Below are 25,431 nucleotides of genomic sequence, written 5' to 3'. Positions count from 1 at the left end.
TTTTTTTATATTGTGAAAGATGTTACGCAGAGTAAATTGATATCCCACATGTCACTCTTCAAAATTGCGCCCGCTCGTGTGGGGACAAACATTCAACCTTAAAAATCTCCATAGAGGATGTTTTGTAAAAAAAAAAAAAAAAAGAAAAACTACAGGTTGAATGTTTTGAGTTACAGAAGTCTAGTGCGAAAATGATTGCTCCCACTCTAAGGATCGCAGCGATATCTCACGTATGGTTTGAACACCGATTTTCATATGCGGGTGCTACTCACTTGTGCCACGAATACTTGTATACCCGCATTCCAAGGTACTTGCATATTGGCATACCCAAGGGGTTCTATAGAGGTAAGCCAACATTGTTTTAGGCCTGCGTCCTTGAAGGACTGTATATTAGGTTGGCTAACATAGTTACTGCATTATTTACCCGTTATACCAGTTAAATGGTTCCAGAAAAGAGGCAGCGGGGGGGGGGGGGGGGGGGGAATTGCAGGTGCACCACTCTCAGGTTCAGGGATCTGGCGGTGTCCAAATTTCCCCATGGGCAGTGGTGTCAGGTGCATCTGAGCCTCTGTGGTGTTTGGTATTGCAGTGTTTCCTGCGCATTCATCTTTATCGTCAGATTGTGGCTGCATCGCCTTGATCATGTCTGATCTCAGTTGATCAAAGCCTGAGCAGGATCAAGCCTTGCTAGTATATAGATGGGAGACTGCCCGGGTATACCAGATGCTGCAAGCTTTTCCCCACCTGGGTGAAGGAGACATCCGAGGCGGCTGTGTTTTGGGAGTATCTCAGGTCAGAAGATCTTAGGGCAGTCTCTGAGGTGGTTTGTTCCATCTTTAGCTGGCAGAAACCTGGTAGGTTAAGTGCACCTCTTGGGACTGTCTGGGTCTGCCACAGAGTCATCAGCTTTTTGCCTTGCATTACTCTTGGAGCAGAAGTAATGGGCTCATTATTGTGAGACAATTAAATGGTAGCAGGTCCAAAACCAAATAGGGAATTATTGAAGTCTATTTTAAGACCTCAAACCGCTAAACATCCTTCTGTTTTTAGATAGGCTAGATCTGTTCAGTGATGACCTCTCTGCAAGAGGTAGAGTTCAAGGTCCATAATCATCTGTAAACGTACGTCTTGATGTGGCGGTTTGTTTCCAGGCTCATCAAGGATTTTTGTATTTGCAGCGGAAAGCCTTTTTTTGTGAATTTTCCCTTTGGGTTGGCCACAGCTTTGGAGGGTTCACAAAGTGTCTAGCCCTGGTGCTGGGCTTGCTGATAACACCTTAATACTTATTACCTCAATCTTTGCTCAGGAAGCAGTCGATTCCAAGGGTTCCTTCAATATATTCCTACAGGAGGAAGCAGTGTTTAGATCAAAGCACATTCCCTACATACAGTTCTACTCCAGGTAGTGACAGAGGATCATTCTCTGTCTGGAACTTTAAGATCCAGGCATTGGGTTGCTTGAAGGCTGTTTTCCAGGGTGATGCAGAACAAAAATTGGTGGTTGATAATCTTCCTTTTCAGGAATTTAGAGAATAATACCCACTGATGCCAGTCTCCCCAAGTTGATTTGATGCTGGCTACATTTCAGGGGGCTTGGTCTCCACAGGAAAGAATACTGTTCATCAATATCTTGGAATTTTTGGCCAGTACGCCTTGCTCTGGATTATACAAACCAGTTGCAGGTTCAATCCAGAAATGCCTCTGCAAGCATATATATCAACCACCAGGGTGGCACCAGAGGTCATGCAAATCAGGGAGGCGAACCGACATTCTGTATGAAAGAGTACAAGTGCTGTCTCTATCACCAATACACATTCCAGGGGTAGAGTAGTGGCAGGGGGATCTCTGCAGTGGAATCTATTAGATTCAAAGTTCTACAACAGGTTCAGATAGGTGTGTCCGGGACGAGAGTCACACTGCCAATAGTGGCAAATGTATTGGTAACACCTTAACGGAACGGTTCTCTCTTATTTGACGTTTTTCCGCTGTTTTGGCTTCTGTCACATCTTCTGCGTAGATTCCATGAGGTGGTAAATCTAATATTTGTGTTGGCTGAATTAGCCCATGGGAGCTTGGTACACCAACATAGTGAGTCTTGCAGGGGTTGCTCCTGGACACTCCCAGTCCAGCTGGACCTAATGGTTTGGAGTCCTGTATGTCAGCACTGAAGCCAGCTTCGGGGAACTTCAATTACAGGATTTAAAATATTTTTTTTGCCTGGGGTGAAGCCAGGAAGTGGCACCCACAAAAATATGTGAGCGAGAGATTTTTTTTCTTTCTTTCTCCAATCTGGAGGGGAAAGGAGATTGGCCTTAAGTACCATTAAGGATCAGAGTTCGTCCCTATCCAGTCTTTTCCAGAGGCCGTTGTTCCTCACTCCTTGTACATGCCTTATACAGCTTGTAACTTGGACCGTCCCACCAGTCAGGCCATTCTTGTATCCTTGGGACTTTAATTTGATCTTGATTATCCCTTGCAGAGGCTTCTTTGGTTGCTATCACTTCACTGAGTGGAGTGTCAGAGTTGGCAGCTCTTTAATGCAAGGAGCCGTTCTTGGTCTCGCATCATAAGGTGATGTTGCGTCCTCATCCACTTTTATTGCCTAAAGTGGTTTCTAGTTTTTACTTGAATCCGAACAGTGTCTTGCCTTTTATTTTTCTCCTAATCCGCAGTCGGCAGGAGAAAGATGGCTAAATACCCTAGAGGTTGTTCAGGCGCTCAGGATCTTCGAGTTGTTGGCACAGGTCAGAAATCTTGGTTTGTGCTGCCAAAAGGCCCAGGAAGGCAACAACATCCAGGTTGAATATTTAGCAGTGGATCTGCCAGTTTATCAATGATGCCTATGATTTAAATGGCCAAAAGCCTTTTTTTTTTCTGGGGATCTACCAGGTGTGGGGGAGTATCTTGGGGCCATTAGTCATCCGGTGTCAGTGGCCCAGGTGTGCAAGACCACAATTGGGTCTTGCACAATTGGTTTATACATCTACAGGATTTTTACCAGGTGGATGTCAATAACGTAGAAGATACTGCCTTTGGCCTCAGCGTATTACAAATAGAGTAGGTCCTTCTTTGGTGGCAGTTTCTATGACGGAGTCTCCCTTCCCTCAAGGATATTGCTTTAGGATGTCCCAAGTAGTTAATAAAATAACCGGCTCCGTTTCCTGTCATGCACGATAAAGAAAATAGGATTTTTTCTATAACTTACCTGTAAAATCCTTTTCTTGGAGTACATCACAGGACGCAGAGGTCCCTCCCCTCTTTTGGGAATTTATTGTCTGCTACAAAAGTGACGTGCTTCCTGTGTAGGATGGGTTATATAGGGGAGGATTTCCTGTTTGATTGATTTACCAATGTCCAGTCACCTATAGGCGGCGTATAACCAAAGTAGTTATTAATATAATAACCGGCTCTACGTCCTGTGATTACTCCAAGAAAAGGATTTTACAGGTAAGCTGTACAAAAAAATCCTTATTCTCCTCCCCCCCAAGTACTCGCTGATACTTTTTTTTTTATGTCATGTGACAGTTTTTAAAGCACAATAGAGATTAGGTGGCACTAATATGCAGCACTGATAGGTGGCACCGATATGCGGCTGGCACTTATGGGCATTGGGCACTGATGGGCAGGCACTGAAATGCAGCCACAAATAAATGACATGAGAGGAACGGCTGCCTGCGACACCCAACTTGGTACTTCTTGCACTCAGCTGCATAAAAGCAGCAGTGAATGGGCTGGCTGTAACAAGATGTCCGCTGCTGGCTTACTGCGGCCGAGTGCGGGGTGTACCAAGATGGGTGACGGGATGTCCAACCGCTGAGGTCAACACAGAGCGTCACTTCTGCTGTTCCGCCCCCTCTCCCAGGTATCGGAGCATTTGAGTGAGTACAAGTACTTGCGCAAATGCTTGGTAGCGGTCCCAATACCGATAATCGTATCGACATTGGGACAACCCTACTTGTCTGCATGAATATTAGTACAAACTAAACAGATGATGTGACTTGTAATAGAAAATGTTTAAATAACTGACACATACCATTAAAACTGCCATTTGAAACCGAGCTCTAGGGGTTTTCATTGGAGGCAGAAATGTCCAGGTGTCACTTTCTGGGTCATAGCATTCAACTGTACGCAGACACTCTTCTCTGTTGTAGCCACCTGTATAGGAAACAAAAGCAAAACTACTAATAAGACACAGAAAACAAAGCACCCTATGGTTAATGTCAATTCCCCACAATTCTTTAAAGCGCCCATACTGTTTAAAATTCACTAATACGCCATCTCATCTTGCTCATTTTCTCAAATTTTTTATGCACTTTTAGGCATTGCAAAATTTGTAGAGGCTGATCTGCTGACAGCCTTAATGTCCAGTCCTGGAATGAAACTTTGATTTACTACTTTTCAAGGCCTCTGGGATTCAACAAAATGGCACCATCCAGCAAGAAGAAACCGGAACAATGCAGGAGGCAATTAAAAAAAAAGCACAAACCAACTTTGGTAGTACAATTAATAATGTGGAATGCATATTCCTTGCTAAAGAACATTATTTTTAAGTTATGGGTAAAGTTGCACTTTGCAACATTCATGCTTGCATTTAAAAAAAAAAAAATGTAAAAGAGAAAGGGGTGATTTCATTGAAAGCTTTAAAGTGGTTTAGAAGTTTTTTTTTCTTATCTTAATGTATGCTCTGCATCAAGTAAAAAAAAAAAAAATAAAAAATAAAATAACACAACACCACAACCTGTGTCCAAGTAGCAGACTGAAAGCTTTCCGAGATTCTGTTACAACAGCCACATTACTTCGTAAAGAGAAATTCTTTGCCTGGGCCAGCTTGGCCGATACAAACAAAATGTACTTAGGCTTTAACCACTTGCCGACCGCCTCACGCCGATGTACGTCGGCAGAATGGCACGGGCAGGCATAAGCACGTACATGTACGTGATTTGCCTCCCGCGGGTCGGGGGCCCGAGCGGGCCCCCGCCCGGTGCCTGCGGCGGTCGGTTTTCGTTCGGGAGCGATCCCGGACGAGGGGACGGCCATTCATTCATGGCCACCCCCTCGCGATCGCTCCCGACGAATGGAAATCCCCGGTGACATCACTTCCTCTCCTGTAATGTAAACACAGGAGAGGAAGTGATGTATTCTCTCCTCCGTGTCGGTATTTTTCGTTCCGACACGGAGGAGAGCGGATCAGTGAGTTGCACCAACACATCCCACACACAGTAGAACATGCCAGGCACACTCACACCCCCCCTTTACCCCCCGATCACCCCCCCAATTACCCCTGCCCCCCCAGTCACAGTGACACCAATGTCATTTTTTTTTTTTTTTTTTTTTTTTTTGCATTGGTGTCATTTGTGACTGTAATAACTGTTAGGGCAGTTAGGGTTAGCCCCCTTTAGTTCTAATGTACCCCCCTAACCCCCCCAATAAAGGTTTAACCCCGTGATCACCCCCCGTCGCCAGTGTCACTAAGGCTGGGTTCACATTGCAGCGGTTTATGAGAACGAATGTGATTCGCACCGCACTGCAGTGCAAATCACATCCGATCTCTGTGCGATTCGAGTTCAGCCATTCGCCGCACCCGCCGCACCCGCCGCAAATTCGCACGGGACCCTTTTTTTGGCCCGCAGCAGAATCGGATCGCATGGGTGTTCACACCATGCGATCCGAGTTTGCAGATCGCACTGCGATATGCGAACTGATCTGGGGGTGTCAGTAACATTTCACTGACACTCCCAGCAGTTCGCATAGGGCAGTGTGAACTGCCGCCGGGAGGCATGCGATGCGGGAACCCGCCGCGGATTCGCGGCGTTTCCGCATCGCTCCAGTGTGAACCCAGCCTAATAAGCGATCATTTTTCTGATCGCCGTATTAGTGTCACAGGTGACGCTAGTTAGGCAGGTAGGTATTTAGGTTCGCCGCAGCTTTTTATAGCGCTAGGGACCCCCATATACTACCGCATAAAGCCCCCTGATTGCCCCCTAGTTAACCCTTTCACCAGTGATCACCATATAACTGTTACAGGTGACGCTGGTTGGTTAGTTATTTTTTTATAGTTTCAGGGCACCCGCCATTTATTACCTAATAAAGGTTTAACCCCCTGATCACCCGGCAGGTGTCATTTGTGACTAATAACTGTTAGGGCAGTTAGGGTTAGCCCCCTTTAGTTCTAAGGTACCCCCCTAACCCCCCCAATAAAGGTTTAACCCCGTGATCACCCCCCGTCGCCAGTGTCACTAAGGCTGGGTTCACATTGCAGCGGTTTATGAGAACGGATGTGATTCGCACCGCACTGCAGTGCAAATCACATCCGATCTCTGTGCGATTCGAGTTCAGCTATACAGATAGTATGGCTGAATTCGTGTCGCACCCGCCGCACCCGCCGCAAACTCGCACGGGACCCTTTTTTTGGTCCGCAGCAGAATCGGATCGCATGGGTGTTCACACCATGCGATCCAAGTTTGCAGATCGCACTGCGATATGCGAACTGATCTGGGGGTGTCATTAACATTTCACTGACACTCCCAGCAGTTCGCATAGGGCAGTGTGAACTGCCGCCGGGAGGCATGCGATGCGGGAACCCGCCGCGCATTCGTGGCGTTCCCGCATCGCTCCAGTGTGAACCCAGCCTAATAAGCGATCGTTTTTCTGATCGCTGTATTAGTGTCACAGGTGACGCTAGTTAGGCAGGTAGGTATTTAGGTTCGCCGCAGCTTTTTATAGCGCCAGGGACCCCCATATACTACCGCATAAAGCCCCCTGATTGCCCCCTAGTTAACCCTTTCACCAGTGATCACCATATAACTGTTACAGGTGACGCTGGTTGGTTAGTTATTTTTTTATAGTTTCAGGGCACCCGCCATTTATTACCTAGTCTCACTAGTGTACCCCTAAATTTAGGGGTGTCTACTTTCTAAAATGGGGTCATTTGGGGGGGGGGGGTTTGTGCCATCTTGGCATTTTATGGCCTTCAAAACTGTAACGCCCTTAGAAAGCCTGAAGGCGGTGCTTGGTTTTTGGGGCCCCGTACGCGGCTAGGCTCCCAAAAAGTCCCACATATGTGGTATCCCCGTACTCAGGAGAAGCAGCAGAATTTATTTTGGGGTGTCATTTCACATATGCCCATGGCATGCGTGAGCAATATATCATTTAGTGACAACTTTGTGAAAAAAAAAAAAAGTTTGTAATTTTCCCGCAACTTGTGGCAAAATATAAAATATTCCATGGACTCAACATGCCTCTCAGCAAATAGCTTGGGGTGTCTACTTTCTAAAATGGGGTCATTTGTGGGGGTTTTGTGCCATCTTGGCATTTTATGGCCTTCAAAACTGTAATAGGTAGTGAGAAGTGAACTCAAAAAATTACGCCCTTAGAAAGCCTGAAGGCGGTGCTTGGTTTTCGGGGCCCCGTACGCGGCTAGGCTCCCAAAAAGTCCCACATATGTGGTATCCCCGTACTCAGGAGAAGCAGCAGAATTTATTTTGGGGTGTCATTTCACATATGCCCATGGCATGCATGAGCAATATATCATTTAGTGACAACTTTGTGTAAAAAAAAAAAAAAAATTTTTTTTTTGTCATTATTCAATCGCTTGAGGCAAAAAAATAAAATATTCAATGGGCTCAACATGCCTCTTATCAATTTCCTTAGGGGGTCTACTTTCCAAAATGGGGTCATTTGGGGGGGTTTTGTACTGCCCTGTCATTTTAGCACCTCAAGAAATGAGATAGGCAGTCGTAAACTAAAAGCTGCGTAAATTCCAGAAAACGTACCTTAGTTTGTAGATGTGACAACTTTTGCGCAAACCAATAAATATACAATTATTGACTTTTTTTTTACCAAAGACATGTGGCTGAATACATTTTGGCCTAAATGTATGACTAAAATTGAGTTTATTGGATTTTTCTAATAACAAAAAGTAGAAAATATCATTTTTTTTCAAAATTTGCGGTCTTTTTACGTTTATATCGCAAAAAATAAAAATCGCAGAGGCAATCAAATACCATCAAAAGAAAGCTCTATTTGTGGGAAGAAAAGGACGCAAATTTTGTTTGGGTACAACATTGCATGACCGCGCAATTACCAGTTAAAGCAGCGCAGTGCCAAAGTGTAAAAAGACCTCTGGTCATTTACCAGCAAAATGGTCCGGTCTGAAAGTGGTTAAATACATGAAGGATGGAACAAAGTTTAGGAGGGCAGTACTTTCACTATGAAGCCAAGCTCAAGAGCACAAAAACATGACTAAACTAAACTCTACAAAGTATTATTTGATCAAAAAAGTTGTTGATGTTAGCAACAAACATACAGGAGAGGTAGTGAGTCAGACAACAGTTAAAATAAAAAATATTTTGGATAAAGATCTATACACAAAGAAAAAAAAAAAAAAAGAAAAAGAAAAAGATGGCTAGACTCGATTGACCACTTGATCTTTTTTGTGATCACTCTACTTACCTGCTGCAATTAGTTTGCCATTCATTTCAGCTGTTCCCAGACCAGAACGAGCATAATGCATTGGTGACATGATTTTGTCATTTGAGTCATCTGGAGGTATTTCAAGGCTTAAACTTTTCATTAGACGTGGAGTATTTAACGGGGAGCTCAATGGGGTGTTGCGGCCATGCAAGAAGATAACACTTAATGTGCTGTTAAGTACAGCAAGACACAGGTAGGCTTTATCTGGAAAAACAAATAAAAAAAAAATTACTTTTGGTTTTGGTATACATTACAACCGGCTTCATAAGTCAATGCACCACATCCCCAATTAATGCACAAAAAAATTATATACTGGAACTTTACAGGTGCTAAATAATTCAACACACATTTTCACTCTTTAAAAATCTTGTCCTTTAGTGTAAATCAACTGTCAGAAACACTTAATTTAATAAAATAAAAATGTATTTCCTTTCAGTAGAAAGCCTCTTAGGCCCCTTTCACACGGACGGACCTTTACGGGTCTGCCTGACAGGTTTTTATGCAGACCTGAATGGACATTGCATGTAGGTCTATTGTGCAACGGATTTCAGCGGTCACCATGTCTGCTTACAGACAATCCGCTAATTTCAGATATATGTCGATACATTCTCATCCATCCTGGCGGATCGGATGAGATCTGATGAAAACGGACGTGCTGTCCTTTTTCGTCTGACCCCTCAATAGGAATCAGCAACGCTCTGACCGGCCCCTCCCTGCTCAGTGAGTAGAGACGGACCTGTCATCCGCCAGCTCAGCAGAGATCAATGGAGAGACCTCCTGCTGAGCTGGCGGGTTCCACTAAGCAGATCCACCTCGTGTGAATGAGGCCTTAGGGGTCTTTTAGATGACCAGAAATATTGTTGTAATCTCATACACTACACCCTTTCACACAATACACTTGTTTCTCTCACCCATCAACATCACACCCCTACAAAATTATCAACTTGGTCTTGCATGTCGATTATATAACGGTGGGGTCCAGATGAATACAATGCATTTGAGTTGGTTGACCCGCTTTATCAGGAACTGTGAAAGATGTAATTCTGTATTCAAATTTAACCACTGTTTTGATACTGTGCTTTAAAGTAGGGATGCACTGAAATTTCGGCCACCGAAACATATCGGTCGAAAAAGACCTTTTCGGCAATTTGCCGAAAGAGAAAAACAGCCGATAATGGAGCCGTAAATGGAGCATAGCCTGGGTGGCGAGGGGCTCCGCCCCTGCCGCCGCCCATCATGGGGGGTGTATAGTGCAGGAGAGCCGCCTCCACCGCCTGTTTGATCACAGCGTCGGGAACATCACAGCTTTCATTTCAATAGCTGTGTGTTCCCAGCCGCGCCGTCACACACAGCCCCTCCCCATTGTCCGGGCACTTTGATAGACAGATCACCCGCAGGATTGGACGGATGATCTGTCAAAGTGCCGGGACAAGGTGGAGAGGCTGTGTGTGATGGCGCGGCCGGGAACACACAGCTATTGAAATGAAAGCTGTGATGTTACCGGCGCTGTGATTAAACAGGCGGCGGAGGCAACTCTCCTCTCTTCCATGCACAGGCTGGCTGCAAAATGGGACACAGGCACGCTGGCTGCAGTGGGGCACAGGCACCCTGGCCTGCAATGGGCGATGCTGTACCGCGTCCCCAGTCTCTGACCATCTCCTGTACCGCGTCCCCAGTCTCTGACCATCTCCTGTACCGCGTCCCCAGTCTCTGACCATCTCCTGTACCGCGTCCCCAGTCTCTGACCATCTCCTGTACCGCGTCCCCAGTCTCTGACCATCTCCTGTACCGCGTCCCCAGTCTCTGACCATCTCCTGTACCGCGTCCCCAGTCTCTGACCATCTCCTGTACCGCGTCCCCAGTCTCTGACCATCTCCTGTACCGCGTCCCCAGTCTCTGACCATCTCCTGTACCGCGTCCCCAGTCTCTGACCATCTCCTGTACCGCGTCCCCAGTCTCTGACCATCTCCTGTACCATGTCTCCAGCCTCTGACCATCTCCTGTATAAAAATATATTTTTTTAAATATGTTTCGGTATCGGTGCCGTTTCGGTTTTCAGCCTAGTGTATTTTTCATTTTCGGTATCGGTTTCAGCACCAAAAAACCCATTCGGTGCACCCCTACTTTAAAGTGATTGTAAGCCCTCACATATACCCAGTGAAGCGAACAGCCTCAGACGATACAGATGAAAATAATCCTCCTACATAAAATTTACTTGTTAACCTGTAGCTCTCTCCTCCCTACATCCCTTCAAAAGGGCACAAAAGTATTGCAATCATTCATCTGGAAGAAAGGAACACACCCCCTCTACACACCAAAACAGTATTCTGCGTAGACAAGCTCCCTACTGAACTCCCTCCCTTACACAAATTTTATCTCATGTGTTATGAAAACTTCCCAGAAGTGAGTTATGCTGATAAAGGAATGAAGCACCAGATAAACGACACCTAGAGCTTTGGAAAGAGAATCAATTAAACACTATAGCTATATGCGCTTAGTTCAGATTCCATGACTGAGGTTTAGCATTACTTTTTTTAGGAGAAGACCTGTATTATCAATCATTTATGTGAACATTTCCCCTTTCTTATTCCAATGCATCTGCAATGCCAAACAAAGGTGTCATAATCATCCCTTACAGAACCCTAGATCTGTATTTAAACCAGCATGGCCACAGTCGCTACTCGCACAATGTGGTGGGGATGCTTTTGCAGCCTATTCTCTTCACAGAAGATGATATAGGGCTTTCCCTCCTTATTACCCTCAGTTAGCACAGCCTAATCCAGTCACTGCGGGGATTCTGGGATCAGCCAAGAAATAAATAAAATAACTATACACACAAGCACAGGTATAGGTGAAAAAGAAAAGATTGGTATAACTTTAAGGCTGGTCCCTTGATCTTAAACTGCATTTTGCAATGCAGTGGATTTACTAGAATTGCTCATCAGCAATACACCTTTACATGCTTAAAGAGGGATTTCACTGTTAAAAAAAATATTAAAAGCCACTTTTAATCAATGGACACTCGCCTGTCCCAGGATCCAGCGATGTCGGCAGCCGAGGCCGATCGATCGCTCGGCTGCTACATTCTACATTTTAGGTGAGGGAATCGGGAAGTGAAGCCGCAATGCGAGTCGCACAGTTTAATAGGAATGGTCTGTACTGTCTCCGGGACCCGTGTGTCTCCAAGCAGACAGCGCGCCGGGACAGGAAGAGGCATAGACTCCCGTGGGAGTCTATGCCTGGAAGTGGGTGCAAATACCTGTCTTAGACCGGTATCTGCGCCCCCTGAAAGGTGGCAACTGTGACACCGGAGGGTTTCCGATGAGCGGAAGTTCCACTTTAGGGTGGAACCCCGCTTTAACTCTTACAAAAAGTAGCAAAACTTTGAAATCAATATTCTATTTCTTGGGCTTTATTAGTACCATTTTAAGCCTGGTCCCTCAGAGCTTAAAATGGGATTTTTGGTTTTCCAGTAGATCACGGTACACAGAGCATCTTTATATCATTACAAAAGGGTTATGCTACTACCTTCATTTCAAAAGGGTTATGCTACTACCTTCATTTCAAAAGGGTTATGCTACTACCTTCATTACAAAAGGGTTATGCTACTACCTTCAGGCGACTGAACACTGTCAAAAAAAAAATGCAGGCATAACTCCTCCCAGTTAGGAAAGGATTCAACTTTTGTAGCAATCTATAAACCACAACAATCAGAGGGACAGGATTGCCATATCCCACAATGTACTCCAAGAAAGGCATTTTCTTTATTGTACATCCCAGAACACAGAGAATCTTCATATCCATTATGGTAGGGATGTCCCGAAGCACTGAACATGAGAGGAGGGTACCAAACCAACAGAATCCAAACAACTAAACCTGAACAGTTTAGAACCTCATGCAGCAATCTGAAAAACATACCATGTGGTGCAACTTTCTAAGTATTTATCCTTTGGAAGAAGTCACAGGAAGCAACAAAAAAAATGCATTGAGCGGAGCTTAGTGATGTCATCATACCAACAGGAAGGAGATATCTGAAAACAAGTGTTTGGTGATGCTGTGATCTTACCCTTGAGGGGACATGAACCTGGTTATGTAACAACATTGTATTTTTAAGGTGGCGGACTCTTGCTAATTAATTTGCATTGTGAGTATATTTTGGTGCGTTTTATTAAGCTAATACGAGATAGAACACTATGTGGAGTTTTTATTCCTTTTGAGCGGAATGGTGGAGAGATTTCCTGGGTGATTTTACACCATTGGCAATTTTGAAGGAGGAAGTACTTAAAAACCATGATTGGACATCGAGACCCCTTAAAGGGGAATGCGCATGGTGACCTATATTAGGTCAGGGCATCAAGGGGAGTGAGTGATTGGTGGTACTTATTGAAAAGTGGACACATTGGTGAACGTGGAATATTTTATATACTGCTAATCAAGGCACTGGTCTGGAATTCATAAACTGTGTATTACATTTGCAGCATTGCAATAGTGTTGGACTCCTCTCACCAACACATTGGACTTTTTGCAAATTGGTGCAGCGCTGCAAAATCTGTGTCGCACCAACTGGAACAGTGCTGCTGCCTCCATTGATCTCTTGCATGACAAATCGCTCCAATGTGAACCTAGGCTGACAGTTATTTAGACCTAGCACTTTACCTTTTAGTGCAGCTACTGTCCCCCCCCCTTTCCTTTCTTCAACCAAATAACCTTACGCAACAGGACGACTATCCCAGATGGGTTCAAATGGAGATTTCTGCTATACAGAAAGTACCAAGTTGAGGTCCCTTGGAGTCAACGGAGTCCTGACTGACAGAACAATACACATGGTGTCTTGCACAAAGGCATGCACTAAGGAATGTGAAGCAATCAGCCTCTGAAAAAGGACAATCAAAACTGAAATCAGACCTTTGGTTCCACTCAAGGCCAGTCTCAGATCAACTCCAGATTGAAGCAATTAGATTGCCAGGATGTGCTCCTGATCCTCAATTTCATATGAGGATGAAATCCATAAATGAAGGGCCATCTGCTGCCATGTTTACAATCTCGGCATAAGACATTCTCCTGGGCCAAGCCAGGGAAATCAGAATCACTAGAATTCTTTCCACTCAAATCCTGAAAAGCAGGCCAGGTATAAGCTAGAGCGACAGAAAAGCTTAAAATTAGGGAGACACAAGCCAAAGAGGAAAAAAAAAACAAACAACTGAAGCCTTGCCTAACGTGGAGAAGACCTCCAGCTTTTTTTTTTGTCAGTGTCCAAGCACCCGAGGGTGGCAGCATAATCCTATTATAATAGTTATGGAGTAGCAGAGTATCCTGAGATGTACATTAAAGAAAATGAATTTTGCAATTCTTAGTAGTTTCCAGTTTTCAGCAGACCGTTTTATATCAGAACAGGCCAATTACGCATCAGCAATGCACCTTTCCATGCTTAACTACAAAAGTAGAAAAATTGTGCAGGCAACACTTTACTTACGTGACTTTTTTTCTGATGCAATAACTTTCCATTCGTGTTTGGGGTTTGGGGCAGCAAAACTTGAAGGTGAGGGAATTCCAGAAGAACTACTGCTCATGTGCTTGTCACTTTCACGAGGAGATTTCTTCTGTAAAAGCAATTAAATAATTAATAAAGAAAAAGATGAAATGGCTAGATTTCTACCTTGGAGCTGTGCAGCATTTTCCAAATAGGCCCTTAGCGCCCATTTAAAACTCATTTGTTTAGGAGTTGTTACAGTGTGTTTTTTGTGCATTTTCCATTGTACCAATTAACACCATGAAAGATACATGTGCCGAAAATGTACAAAAATAACAGTACAACACTTGCATGCATAAATGTGCCTTAGTTTGGAATAGACAATGACTTATTACATCCCATTTATAAAGAGGAAAACAGGAGTGATGAATGTCCGAAAGTTCTTAAAACTTTTCTGGACTTCTGAAATGAACCACTTGCTGACCATCGATGTACCCATACACTGTGGACTTAAAGTGGTTATGCCGGGATGACGCCTGCACGCTGCAGGCATTATCCCAGTACGTTTTTGTTTTTTTAAGAGCAGATGCTCGGCGCTCTTTCAAAAGCAATCCTAACGGCTAATTAGCCACTGAACTGCTTCAACAAGCAGCAGCAGGTGGAGACGTCCGCACCTTCCGTGGCTTTCTTGGCTCTCCCGTATCACTGGGACACCCGAGCAACCAGCAGGTGCTTCTGGATCGGCTTTGATCAGCTCTCTGCTACGCTAACCTGGAAATGATGGGCTGACATCACTTCCGGTTTATTCGGATGTCAACGGCGCCATTTTCAAAAATCAAAAGCATTGGAAAATACCAGTTTTGGTGTGATCAAACGCTTTTGTGAGCAAAGGAGGGATTTGAGGTCTTCTAGAACCCAGATCTCTATAAATACCGGTTACATGCCTATTGCGGTTACAAGGAGGTTTACATTCCTTGCGACAGCATTAAAAAAAAAAAAAAAAAAAGCAGTAAAACTGATTTTTTAAATTTTAACCACTTGCCAATCAGCGCACGCCGATTTAGGTCGGCAGAATGGCACTGGTAGGCAAAAGGGCGTACAGGTACATGCCCTTTAAGAAGCAGTGTTGCGGGATCCCGCCACGGTCTCAGTGATGGCGGTTCCCGCAGACTATGTCTACCAGGTGCCTGCGATTGTGTCATGAGAGGGAGAATGGGGCAATGCTTTTATAAACAAAGCATTTCCCCATAATGCCTAGTCACAGGACAGAGGTCACTGCTCTCTATCGAGTGCAGTGATCACTGTCCTGTGTGTTGAAGCCCAGGCCCCTCACAGTCACAATTACTCCCTAGGACACACTTAACCCCTTCACCGCCCCCTAGTGGTTAAGCCCTTCAGTGCCAGTGTCATTTACATAGTAAGCAATGCATTTTTATAGCACTGATCGCTGTATAAAAGACAATGGTCCCAAAATATTATCAAAAGTGTCCAAACTGTCCACCAAAATGTCGCAGTCACAATAAAAATTACAATCGCCGTCATTAATAATAATAAAAAAAAATAATTAAAAATGCCGTAAAACTATCCCCCATTTTGTAGATGCTATAAATTTTGCGCAAACCAATCAATATACGCTTATTGCGATTTTTTTAACAAAAATATGTAGAAGAACACATATCGGCCTAAACCGATTTTTATATATTGGGGGATGTTTAGTATAACAAAAATATGGTCGCTCTTTGCTTATAGCAAAAAACAAAACAAAAAACACACACAAAACACAGAGGCGATAAAAATACCACCAAATGAAAGCTCTATTTGTGGGGAAAAAAGGACGTCAATTTTGTTTGGGTACAACGTCACACACCTGCGCAATTGTCAGTTAAAGCGACGCAGTGCCGAATCGCAAAAAGTACTCTGGTTAGGAAGGGGATAAAATTATCCGCGGCTGAAGTGGTTAAAGTGCCCCATCCCCCTGGGCAAAAGCCAACACACGCAAACACATAACACATGTGAGGTATTACCGCGAAAATCAGATCATGGGCAGCAATTCTAGGACTAGACCTCCTATTTAAACGGCACGGCTGCGCAAATGGGTGTATTTGTAAGTCCCCTTCAAAATCACGGACTTGGTGTCCGCAATCGTGAAAGCGGGAGGCAGAACGGGAAGAGGTCTATGTAAACAAGTAATTTCCCTGTTCTGCTTAGCAAAATGATAGGGATCTACTGCTTCATGTCAATGGGAGCAGTGATCTCATGTTCTAGGGAGCCCAAACCCCCTAGTTGAACACAGTTAACCCCTTGATCACCCTCTATTGTTTAACCCCTTCCCTGCCAGTGTCATTTACACAGTAATCAGTGCATTTTTTATAGCACTGATCGCTGTATAAACGTCAGTAGTTCCAAAATAGCGTCAAAAGTGTCCGCCTCAATGTCGCTGTCACGATAAAAATCGCAGATCACCACCATTAACCAATAAAAAGGCCATAAATCTATCCCCCATTTTGTAGATGCTATAAAATTTTGTGCAAACCAATCAATATAAGCTTATTGCATTTTTTTTTTTTTTTTAACAAAAATATGTAGAATACATATTGGCCTAAACTGAGGAAAACTTTTTTTTTTAATATATATTTTTGAAATATTTATCAGCAAAAAGTAAAAAAAAAAAAAAAAAAAAAAAAATGCTCTTGTCCCCAAAATTGTCCCTCTTGTATAGCGCAAAAAAATTAGGTGATCAAATACCATCAAAAGAAATCTCTATTTGTGAGAGAAAAAAAAATAGGATTTTTTATAACAGCTTACCTGTAAAATCCTTTTCTTTTGAAGTACATCACGGGACACAGAGCCATAGTAATTACTATGTGGGTTATAGTCCACCTTCAGGTGTTGGACACTGGCACACCCTAAACAGGAAGTTGCCTCCCTATATAGCCCCACCCATACCGGGAGCATCTCAGTTTTTTAGCAAAGCAATACAAGTGTATACTAGAAAGAGGGGCGGGACCTGTGTCCCTTAACATACTTCAAACGAAAAGGATTTTACAAGTAAGCTGTTATGAAAAATCCTATTTTCTTTATTCGTACATCACGGGACACAGAGCCATAGTAATTACTATGTGGGATGTCCCAGAGAAATGCCAATTGAGGGGAGGGAGACAACAAAAGTAGGGCAACATGAGATCAGAGGACTTATACTGCTGCCTGCAGTACACTGCGCCCAAAGGCGACATCCTCGTGTCTTTTTAAATCCACCTGATAGAATCTGGTAAATGTATGGATTGAAGACCAAGTTGCGGTCTTGCAGATTTGAGGCATGGAGGCTTGGTGATGCACTGCCCACGAAGCACTAACAGCCCTAGAGACGTGCATTTTGATTTGAGAGGGTAGAAACTACCTCTTTAAACCATAAGCTAGAACGATTACAGTACTTGTCGCATCCATTTAGAATTGTAGATTTCCATGCTTCTTTCCTCTTTTAGGACCTTCAGGCAATATGAACAAAACATCCATTTTCTGAATCTGAGCAGTCTTTAAGTAGACTGCTCTCACCACATCAAGAGAATGTAGTGGTTTTTCATCCATAGAACAGGGTTCTGGGAAAAACGAAGATAGAACAATATCCTGGTTTAGATAAAAATCTGATACTACCTTCGGTAAAAAGTTAGGATGGGGACGCAATACTACCTTTTAAAGTGGTGTCCCGCACAAAAAAAAAAAGAAAAAAAAAGAAGTCATTAATGTGCTTGAATAAAAAAAAAATTGGATTTTTTTACTCACTTTTTTTCCACTGTTGCTATGTGGTCCATCGAAATCTGCCTTCTCTTGTGCCTGGGCTCCTGACGTCACTTCCCTTGGTGCAGGAACGGAGATGGCCTCTTTCCCCTCACTCTGTCAATCCTCTGGGACACGTGACAGGTACCAGATGATTGTGCGGCCAGTCGCGAGTGGCGCGTATGCCCGGTTGTGAAGCCACAGCCGGGCACCCACAGCGAAAATGCTGGCGCCGCTGAGCAGAGGGGGGGGGGGGGGGGGGACGAGCGGGGCTTTGATCACCCGCATTGCTGGACCATGGGACAGGCAAGTGTCCGATTATTAAAAATCAGCAGCTGCAGTGTTTGTAGTGGCTGACTTATTTTTATTTTAAGGGGAACTCATCTTGCAGCAGATATGGTTACCAGAAAAAAAGTTTCCTTGTCAAAAAAAGGACGAATATGTTGTAGCAGTCAAAAAACAAAACAAAAAAACGGTTGTTTTGTAATGCCTCCAAAACTAAATTCAAGTCCCAAGGGTTCAGGGGCCTAACCGGGGATTAAGCAGTGTTACCCCCTGAATAAAGTTATGAACGAAAGAAAGCGAAGCAAGTGGTCGTTGAAATAATACCGATAAGGCAGAGACCTGTCCTTAGAAAGCACTCAAGGCCAGCTGCAGAAAGTCAAGGTTTCTACCGATTTCCTGGGGTGCAACCCCTGGTTTCACACCAGGAGACATATGCTTCCCAGACTCCATAATATAGAATTATGGAGGCCGGCTCCCATGAATTAACCAAGATAGAAACTACTAAACCCGACTGCCCATGTTTCTTCAGAGTATGGGTCTCAATAGCCAAATCGATAAATTTTGCGTTTTTGTACAGTAGGATGGAATACTGGACCTTGCGGAAGAAGGTCTGGCCCCGGCAGTAGGGTCCATAGGTCCCCTACTGTCTGCTACTTTACGATCTCTGCATACCAAGATTTTCTGGGGCCCGCTGGGGGCCACAAGAATCACCTTCTTCCCTTCCTGCTTGATCCTGCAAAGTCATGGATGCAGGCAGAATTAGAGGTCGACCGATATATCGGCCGGCCGATATATCGGCCGATAGTTCTGATAAAAAGCCGATTTAGAACTACAGCGGGACTTTGAAATGACTTCTGTAAGAAGTCAGTGTGAGTTGCCTGAGTCATCATAGCAACACTTTCCTCCTCTCTGGGCAGACTGCCAAGAAAAGAACTAAATGATACAATGTTTACACTTGAATGAATGAAGTCATCTCTGTGTGTAGAAGTTCTCAGTTTAACCATTTAAAGACTAAATCTTTTCTGACACTTGTTGCTTACAAGTAAAAATCCTGTATTTTCTGCCAGAAAATCACTTAGACCCCCCAAAAATTATATATATTTTTTTAGCAGAGATCCTAGGGAATAAAATAGTGGTTGTTGCAATATTTTATGTCACACGGCATTTGCACAGAGGTCTTTCAAATGCATTTTTTTGGGAAAAAAATACACTATTTAAAAATAAAATAAAAACAGTAAAGTTAGCCCATTTTTTTTTTTCGTCCAAAAGTTTTGACTACCTTTTTTTATTTAATATATAGTTTTTTTTTTTTTTTTTTTATCTAAATCATACATACAAGTAAACTGATTGGAGGTTTGTTTTGTTTAATAAATGTAAGAAATTTTCTGTATCACTTATGAAGACTGCTTTCACACTGGAGCGTTGATGGTAAAACGCAAGTTTTAGCGGCTCTTTACCATCATTTTAGCGGTGCTATTTGGCTGCTAGTGGGGCACATATAACCCAGCTAGCGGCCAAGGAAGAGGTTAAATGCGCCCGTGAAGCACTGCTGCCAAATCGCATTGCATGCACTTCGGCAGTGGTGCCCATTCATATCAATGGGCAGGAGGGGTGGAGGAGCGGTATACACCACTCCAAACGTGCTGCTTGCAGGACTTTTTTTTTAAAGATCCTGCCAGCACATCGCCTCCGTGTGAAAGCACTCTGTCTTTCACACAGACTGCAGGGGAGCCATTTTGCAGACACTTTACAGGCGCTATTTTTAGCCCAAAAGCGCCTGAAAAACGCCCCAATGGGAAAGGTGTGTTAGATCAAGGGGGATTAAAAAAAAAAATAATAATAAATAAAAAAGGAAAAAAAATAAATAAAATAAAATCGGCCTAACATATCGGCCCAAAAAAATCGGCATCATATATCGGCTATCGGCCGCCATGATTTCTAAATATCGGCATCGGCCAGAGAAAAACCCATATCGGTCGACCTCTAGGCAGAATAGGAGAGAATGCATAAATTAGCGAGAACAGATTCCACAGGAATAGGAAGGCATCTGTTCCGCATGCTAGCGAATCTTGTTTTTGACACAAAAGTTGACGGTTTCTTTGTTGAACCTGGACGTAAACAGATCTATGTCTGGGATCCCCCATCTTTGACATATTGACAGGAAGATATCGGGGTGAAGGAACCATTCTCCCGGGAACAACTGCTGGTGACTCAAGTAGTCCGCCTGCCAACTTTCTATTCCTAGAATGAAGACCACTGACAGGCAAAGTACACGGTTTTCTGCCCAAGATAGGATACGATACACCTTTCTCTGGGCGGCACAACTTCTTGTGCCCCCTTGGTGATTAATATAGGCTATTGCTGTGGCATAGTCGGATTGAATCCTGGCAGGACAATACCATATAAACTGAACCTTCAGGCCCTCAGAACCAGGTGCTCTGCCTGAATTTCTAGAACGATAACGGGAAAGGCCATTTCTGATGTGGGCCACTTCCGTAAGGAAGGGTTTCTGGGCATGAACCATAAACTGATGCTCCGGCATATCCAGCCTACAGCACCTGGTATTTCCAGGTGGTTCATCTGGGTACTAACCAGGCCCGACCCTGCTTAGCCTCCAAGATCAGACAAGATCTGGGGCTTTCAGGGTTATGTGGATATAGGCTTTGGAGTCAGACACATTGGGAATCAATGAATTTGTTCCAAGCCGATAGGATACTGTTTTACAGCAGTTTCGAATGAAACTGAGCATAAGGAATGGCCTTGAATGAAGCCACCATCTTTCCCAACAACCTCATCCAAAGTTGAATAGAAGAATTCATCTTGCGTTGACCACCTAAATCAGTTCCTTTATGGCGCTGATCTTTGCCTGGGCCAACAATACCCTTTTCTGGGTGTACATATGATCAGACCCAAGTATTTTAGCCTTTTGCATGGTTTTAAAAGAAGATTTCTCCTAGGTTGAGAATCCGACCTAGATATTCCAGGTAGTTGAATGTGGGCTACCGACTGGACTATCAAGAACAGATCGTCCAGGTAAACCATAATCGTTATACCTTTGGCCCTTAATCTGGAAAGAGGGGCCAGAACCTTTGTAAACACTCAAGCTACAGTAGCTAGACCGCAAAGCAGAGCGTCACGAGCAGAGCGACACACACAAAATTAAGATTTTCCACCTTGAAAAGTAGATATTACTAGTGAGCGAGGAAACAGGCATATGGAGGTACGCATCTTTGACGTCAATTGACGAAGTTCTCCTCCTTGTAGGATGGAGATAACCGATTGGATTACTATTACTATTATCTATGCGGGGAAAAAAAAAGAAGAGTGGTTATATTCAGGAATGGGTCTGGAGGAAGCAAAACCCCCCAAACTTACCGGAGGGAAAAAAGTCTGCTTCTGTGACACAGCATGCTCTCTGAGCAAAGAATAAGAAGGTACGTGCTCCATACAGCCCCCAGTGGTGACACTTAAGCATGACAACATTTACTTTAAAGGAGACATTTCATAAGAAAATTTAAATATTCCTTAGAAATGCCACTTACCTTTCCCGCTGCAGGATTTTTGGTGGTAAAACCAACAGACCCAATCTTCACCCTTCATGGTGGGTTCCATTAACAAACCTTCAGGAACCCGGGGACCCTCAGGGAACCCACAATCCTGGAGCTGTAAAAGCACCCCGCCCTTAAAACTTTATGGCCTTAATACCAAACGTACTGGATCTCAGGGTCCAGCTCTTTAACCACTTGCCGACCGCCGCACGATGATGTACGTCCATTTTTTGAAGAGGGATATCTCGGTAACGGCAGCAGCTGCTGCCACAACCGAGATATCCATCTCTTCAGGCGGCGGTCGGCTGTACGATAACGGTGGTCTCCGCAGCGGATTCGCCGCGAGATCACCGCTATCGGCGGCGGGAGAGGTGCCACCCCCCCTCCCGCCGCCCTCCCGCCGTTTACCGGAGCCGTCGGTAGCGGCGGAGGCGATCGGGTCCTTCCGTCGGCTGGGCATAGAGACAAGTGAGGCTAAGATGGCCCCCACTCGTCTCTATACCATAGCAGGGCGGAAGCGACATCAAAACGTCACTTCCGCCCATACCTCTTAAAAGGTATATATTTTTTTTTAAATGTCAGATTTTTTTTTTTTTTGCATTTTAGCCCAAATATGAGATCTGAGGACCTTTTGACCCCAGATCTCATATTTAAGAGGACCTGTCATGCTTTTTTCTATTACAAGGGATGTTTACATTCCTTGTAATAGGAATAAAAGTGATCCATTTTTTATTTTTTAAACAGTGTAAAAATAAATAAAATAAATAAGAATTTTTTTTTTTTTTAAAAACACCCTGTTACGACGAGCTTGCGCACAGAAGCGAGCGCATACGTGAGTAGCGCCCGCATATGAAAACGGTGGTCAAACCACATATGTGAGGTATCGCCGCGATCGGTAGAGCGAGAGCAATAATTCTAGCCCTAGACCTCCTCTGTAACGCAAAAAATGCAACCTGTAGAATTTTTTAAATGTCGCTTATGGAGATTTTTGAGGCTAAAAGTTTGACGCCATTCCACGAGCGGGCGCAATTTTGAAGCGTGACATGTTGGGTATCAATTTACTCGGCATACCATTATCTTTCACAGTATAAAAAAAATTGGGCTAATTTTACTGTTGTCTTATTTTTTTATTCAAAAAAGTGAATTTTTTCCAAAAAAAAGTGCGCTTCTAAGACCGCTGCGCAAATACGGTGTGAAAAAAAGTATTTCAATGACCGCCATTTTATTCTCTAGGGTGTTAGAAAAAAAAACAATATAAAATGTTTGGGGGTTCTAAGTAATTTTCTAGCAAAAAAAACTGTTTTAAACATGGAAACACCAAGTCCGAAAAAGAGGCCTGGTCCTTAAGTGGTTAAAAAAAGAGAAGCGTTTATAAGCAAAACCTTGTTTCTTTGGCTACAAGGCCTGGGCACCATTCAATTAGGCCTAAAATACACTTTGAATGGATCTGGCTGCATAGCTAGCCCCAGCAAGGATTGCTCCGGTGGAGCTCAGCACAGCACATCTTCACTCGTGACTAACACCTTAGACACTGGCAAAAAAAAAACAGATGCTCCCAGTATGGGAGGGGTTATATAGGGAGGCAACTTCCTGTTTAGGGTGTGCCAGAGTCCAGCACCTGAAGGTGGACTATAACCTACATAGTAATTACTATGGCTCGGTGTCTGTCGATGTACGATTAAAGAAAGGATGTCAATTTTGTTTGGGTGTAATGTTGCACGACTGCGTAATTGTCAGTTAAAGTGATGCAGTGCCGTATCTCAAAAAAAGTGCTCTGGTCAGGAAGTGGGTAAATCCTTACGGGGCTGAAGTGGTTAAAGTTCAAAAAAGTGCAAAAGAAAAAAAATAAAATAAAAATAAAAATTGGCGTTTGAAAAGCCAGCCATGGTATATACATAGCTATATTGGCCTGAGCCAGGCCAATGAAACGATGTAAAAATATACCATGGAATTCTTTAGCAGTGACAAAATGTGTTTGCGTGACTTTTTAATGCCTCTAGGCATGATATAAGGATTACATGGGCTTTTCTTCCAGACTGGCAATATGACTGCAAGAAAAAATAAATAAAAAATTCAAAAAAGAGACAGACTGTTTCTGTGATCAAAGTAGTATCTCTCCCCCCAATTCCTAAGTTAACAGATTGGTTTTATACAGGTTTTCCTTTATTGTGACCAGGCTTGGATCTAACCAACTTGATGTTGGAGTGCAGAGGATGGGATGTCAGCAGAGCATAGGGCACTGTACCTAGGCTACTATTTTTTTCAGGGTAGTTTTCAGAGGTCAGCAGGCCAGAGGACAGGGGGCAGCAGTGCAGTGTACAAGGAATCAGCAGGACAAAGGATAGGTCAGCAAGGGATTGTATATGAATTGGTGAGGCAATACACAGGAGGTAATTAGGGCAAAGGACAGGGGTCAGTGCTGGCAGGGCACTTGGCAGAGCTCCTTTCCCATCCCAACACATCAAACAGCTGAGATCACATCCCTTCACACACAGCCACAATCTGCAGTGTATAGCTGGCTATGTTGCAGTTCTGCCCTGTGAAATTTCCTGGTCAGAACAGCAGTGTAGCTGCAGTAGCCAGCTAAAAACTGTGCAGATTGTGACTGTGTGTAAAGGAATGTGAACTCAGCTGTGTAGGGTGACTAGGAGCTGTGCTCGGATGTGAAAGAAGCTCACCCCAGCACCCCCCTAGATCCAGCCATAAATTAGGACCAGGACTGAAACCCTTTAGAATATGGTATCTTTAGTCAAATTAAAAAAATATAGCATACTTTGTATTATTTTTTAAACGGATCTAAAATTTGTCAGCTTCAGCAGCAGCTGGCTAAATTTCAATCCATGTACTTTACAGTGGCAAAAAGTAATATTTTATCCCCTGAAGATTTTGTAAGCTTGCCCACTTACAAGGCAGGGTCTATCCTTTTTGTAATCATAGGTATATTTTAAACGATAGAGACAGAATATCAACTAAAAATCCTGAAAAAAACCCCACTATACAAATTTTATAAATCGAGTTGCAGTTCAGTGAGTAAGTATTTAATTCCCTACCAACAATAATTCTGGCTCCCACAGACTGGCTACCTAGTATGTGGTACGCAGATTAGTCCTATCAATTCAAGATGGTGCTCCTGATGACAACTCATTAAGTGCAAAAAAGACAACTGTCCACAGAATCTTTCTTCCATTCAAACCTCACCATCATGGGCAAGACCAAAGAGCTGTCAAAGGACGACAAGGACAAGAGATTGTAGACCTGCACAAGGCTGGAATGGGCTACAAGACCATCAGCAATAAGCTTGGTGAGAAGGAAACAACTGTTGGAACGATTGTTCGCAAATGGAAGAAAAGAAAAAAAAAAAAGAAAAAAGAAAAAAGGACACAAATTGACCTAATACAAGTTTTCGCCATGTATTTTAAAATCTAGAACAAGAACCCTCTTCCCTCAACCAGAACACTGAAGATGGGTCTTCCAGCACCAGAATGACCCAAAACATACCACCAAAGGCAACAACGGAGTGGTTTAACCACTTAAGGACCAAGCCTTTTTTTTTAGATTTGGCGTTTACATGTTTAAAACAGTTTTTTTTGCTAGAAAATTACTTAGAACCCCCAAACATTATATTTTGTAGAGAATAAAATGGCGGTCATTGCAATACTTTTTTTTCACACCGTATTTGCGCAGCGCTCTTACAAGCACACTTTTTTTTTGGGGGGGGAATCACTTTTTGAATAAAAAAAATAAAACAGTAAAATTAGCCCAATTTTTTTATATTGTGAAAGATAATTAAAAAAATAAATATGATTTGATTTATTTTTACACTTTTTAAAAATAAATGGATCACTTTTATTCCTATTACAAGGAATGTAAACAACCCTTTCAA

The 25,431-nt window shown here is 43.4% G+C and overlaps 1 protein-coding gene across 1 annotated transcript in view; it reads right to left on the bottom strand.

Annotated features, from left to right (window-relative positions):
• Positions 1 to 25,431, bottom strand: part of IVNS1ABP (influenza virus NS1A binding protein) — a 166,454-nt gene that overhangs the window by 25,504 nt on the left and 115,519 nt on the right. Inside the window, exons 9-11 of the mRNA XM_077452669.1 lie at positions 13,945 to 14,071; positions 8,451 to 8,675; positions 4,033 to 4,154 (exon numbers count right to left, since the gene is read on the bottom strand). Of these exons, the coding sequence (XP_077308795.1) occupies positions 4,033 to 4,154; positions 8,451 to 8,675; positions 13,945 to 14,071 (474 nt within the window). The remainder of the gene's footprint in view (positions 1 to 4,032; positions 4,155 to 8,450; positions 8,676 to 13,944; positions 14,072 to 25,431) is intronic.

Source organism: Lithobates pipiens, unplaced genomic scaffold (genome assembly GCF_037356315.1).
Source record: "Lithobates pipiens isolate NorthernLeopardFrog02 unplaced genomic scaffold, aLitPip1_a1.2 Scaffold_23, whole genome shotgun sequence".
NCBI classification, from domain to species: Eukaryota; Metazoa; Chordata; class Amphibia; order Anura; family Ranidae; genus Lithobates; species Lithobates pipiens.
This window is presented reverse-complemented; position numbering and strand designations above follow the sequence as displayed.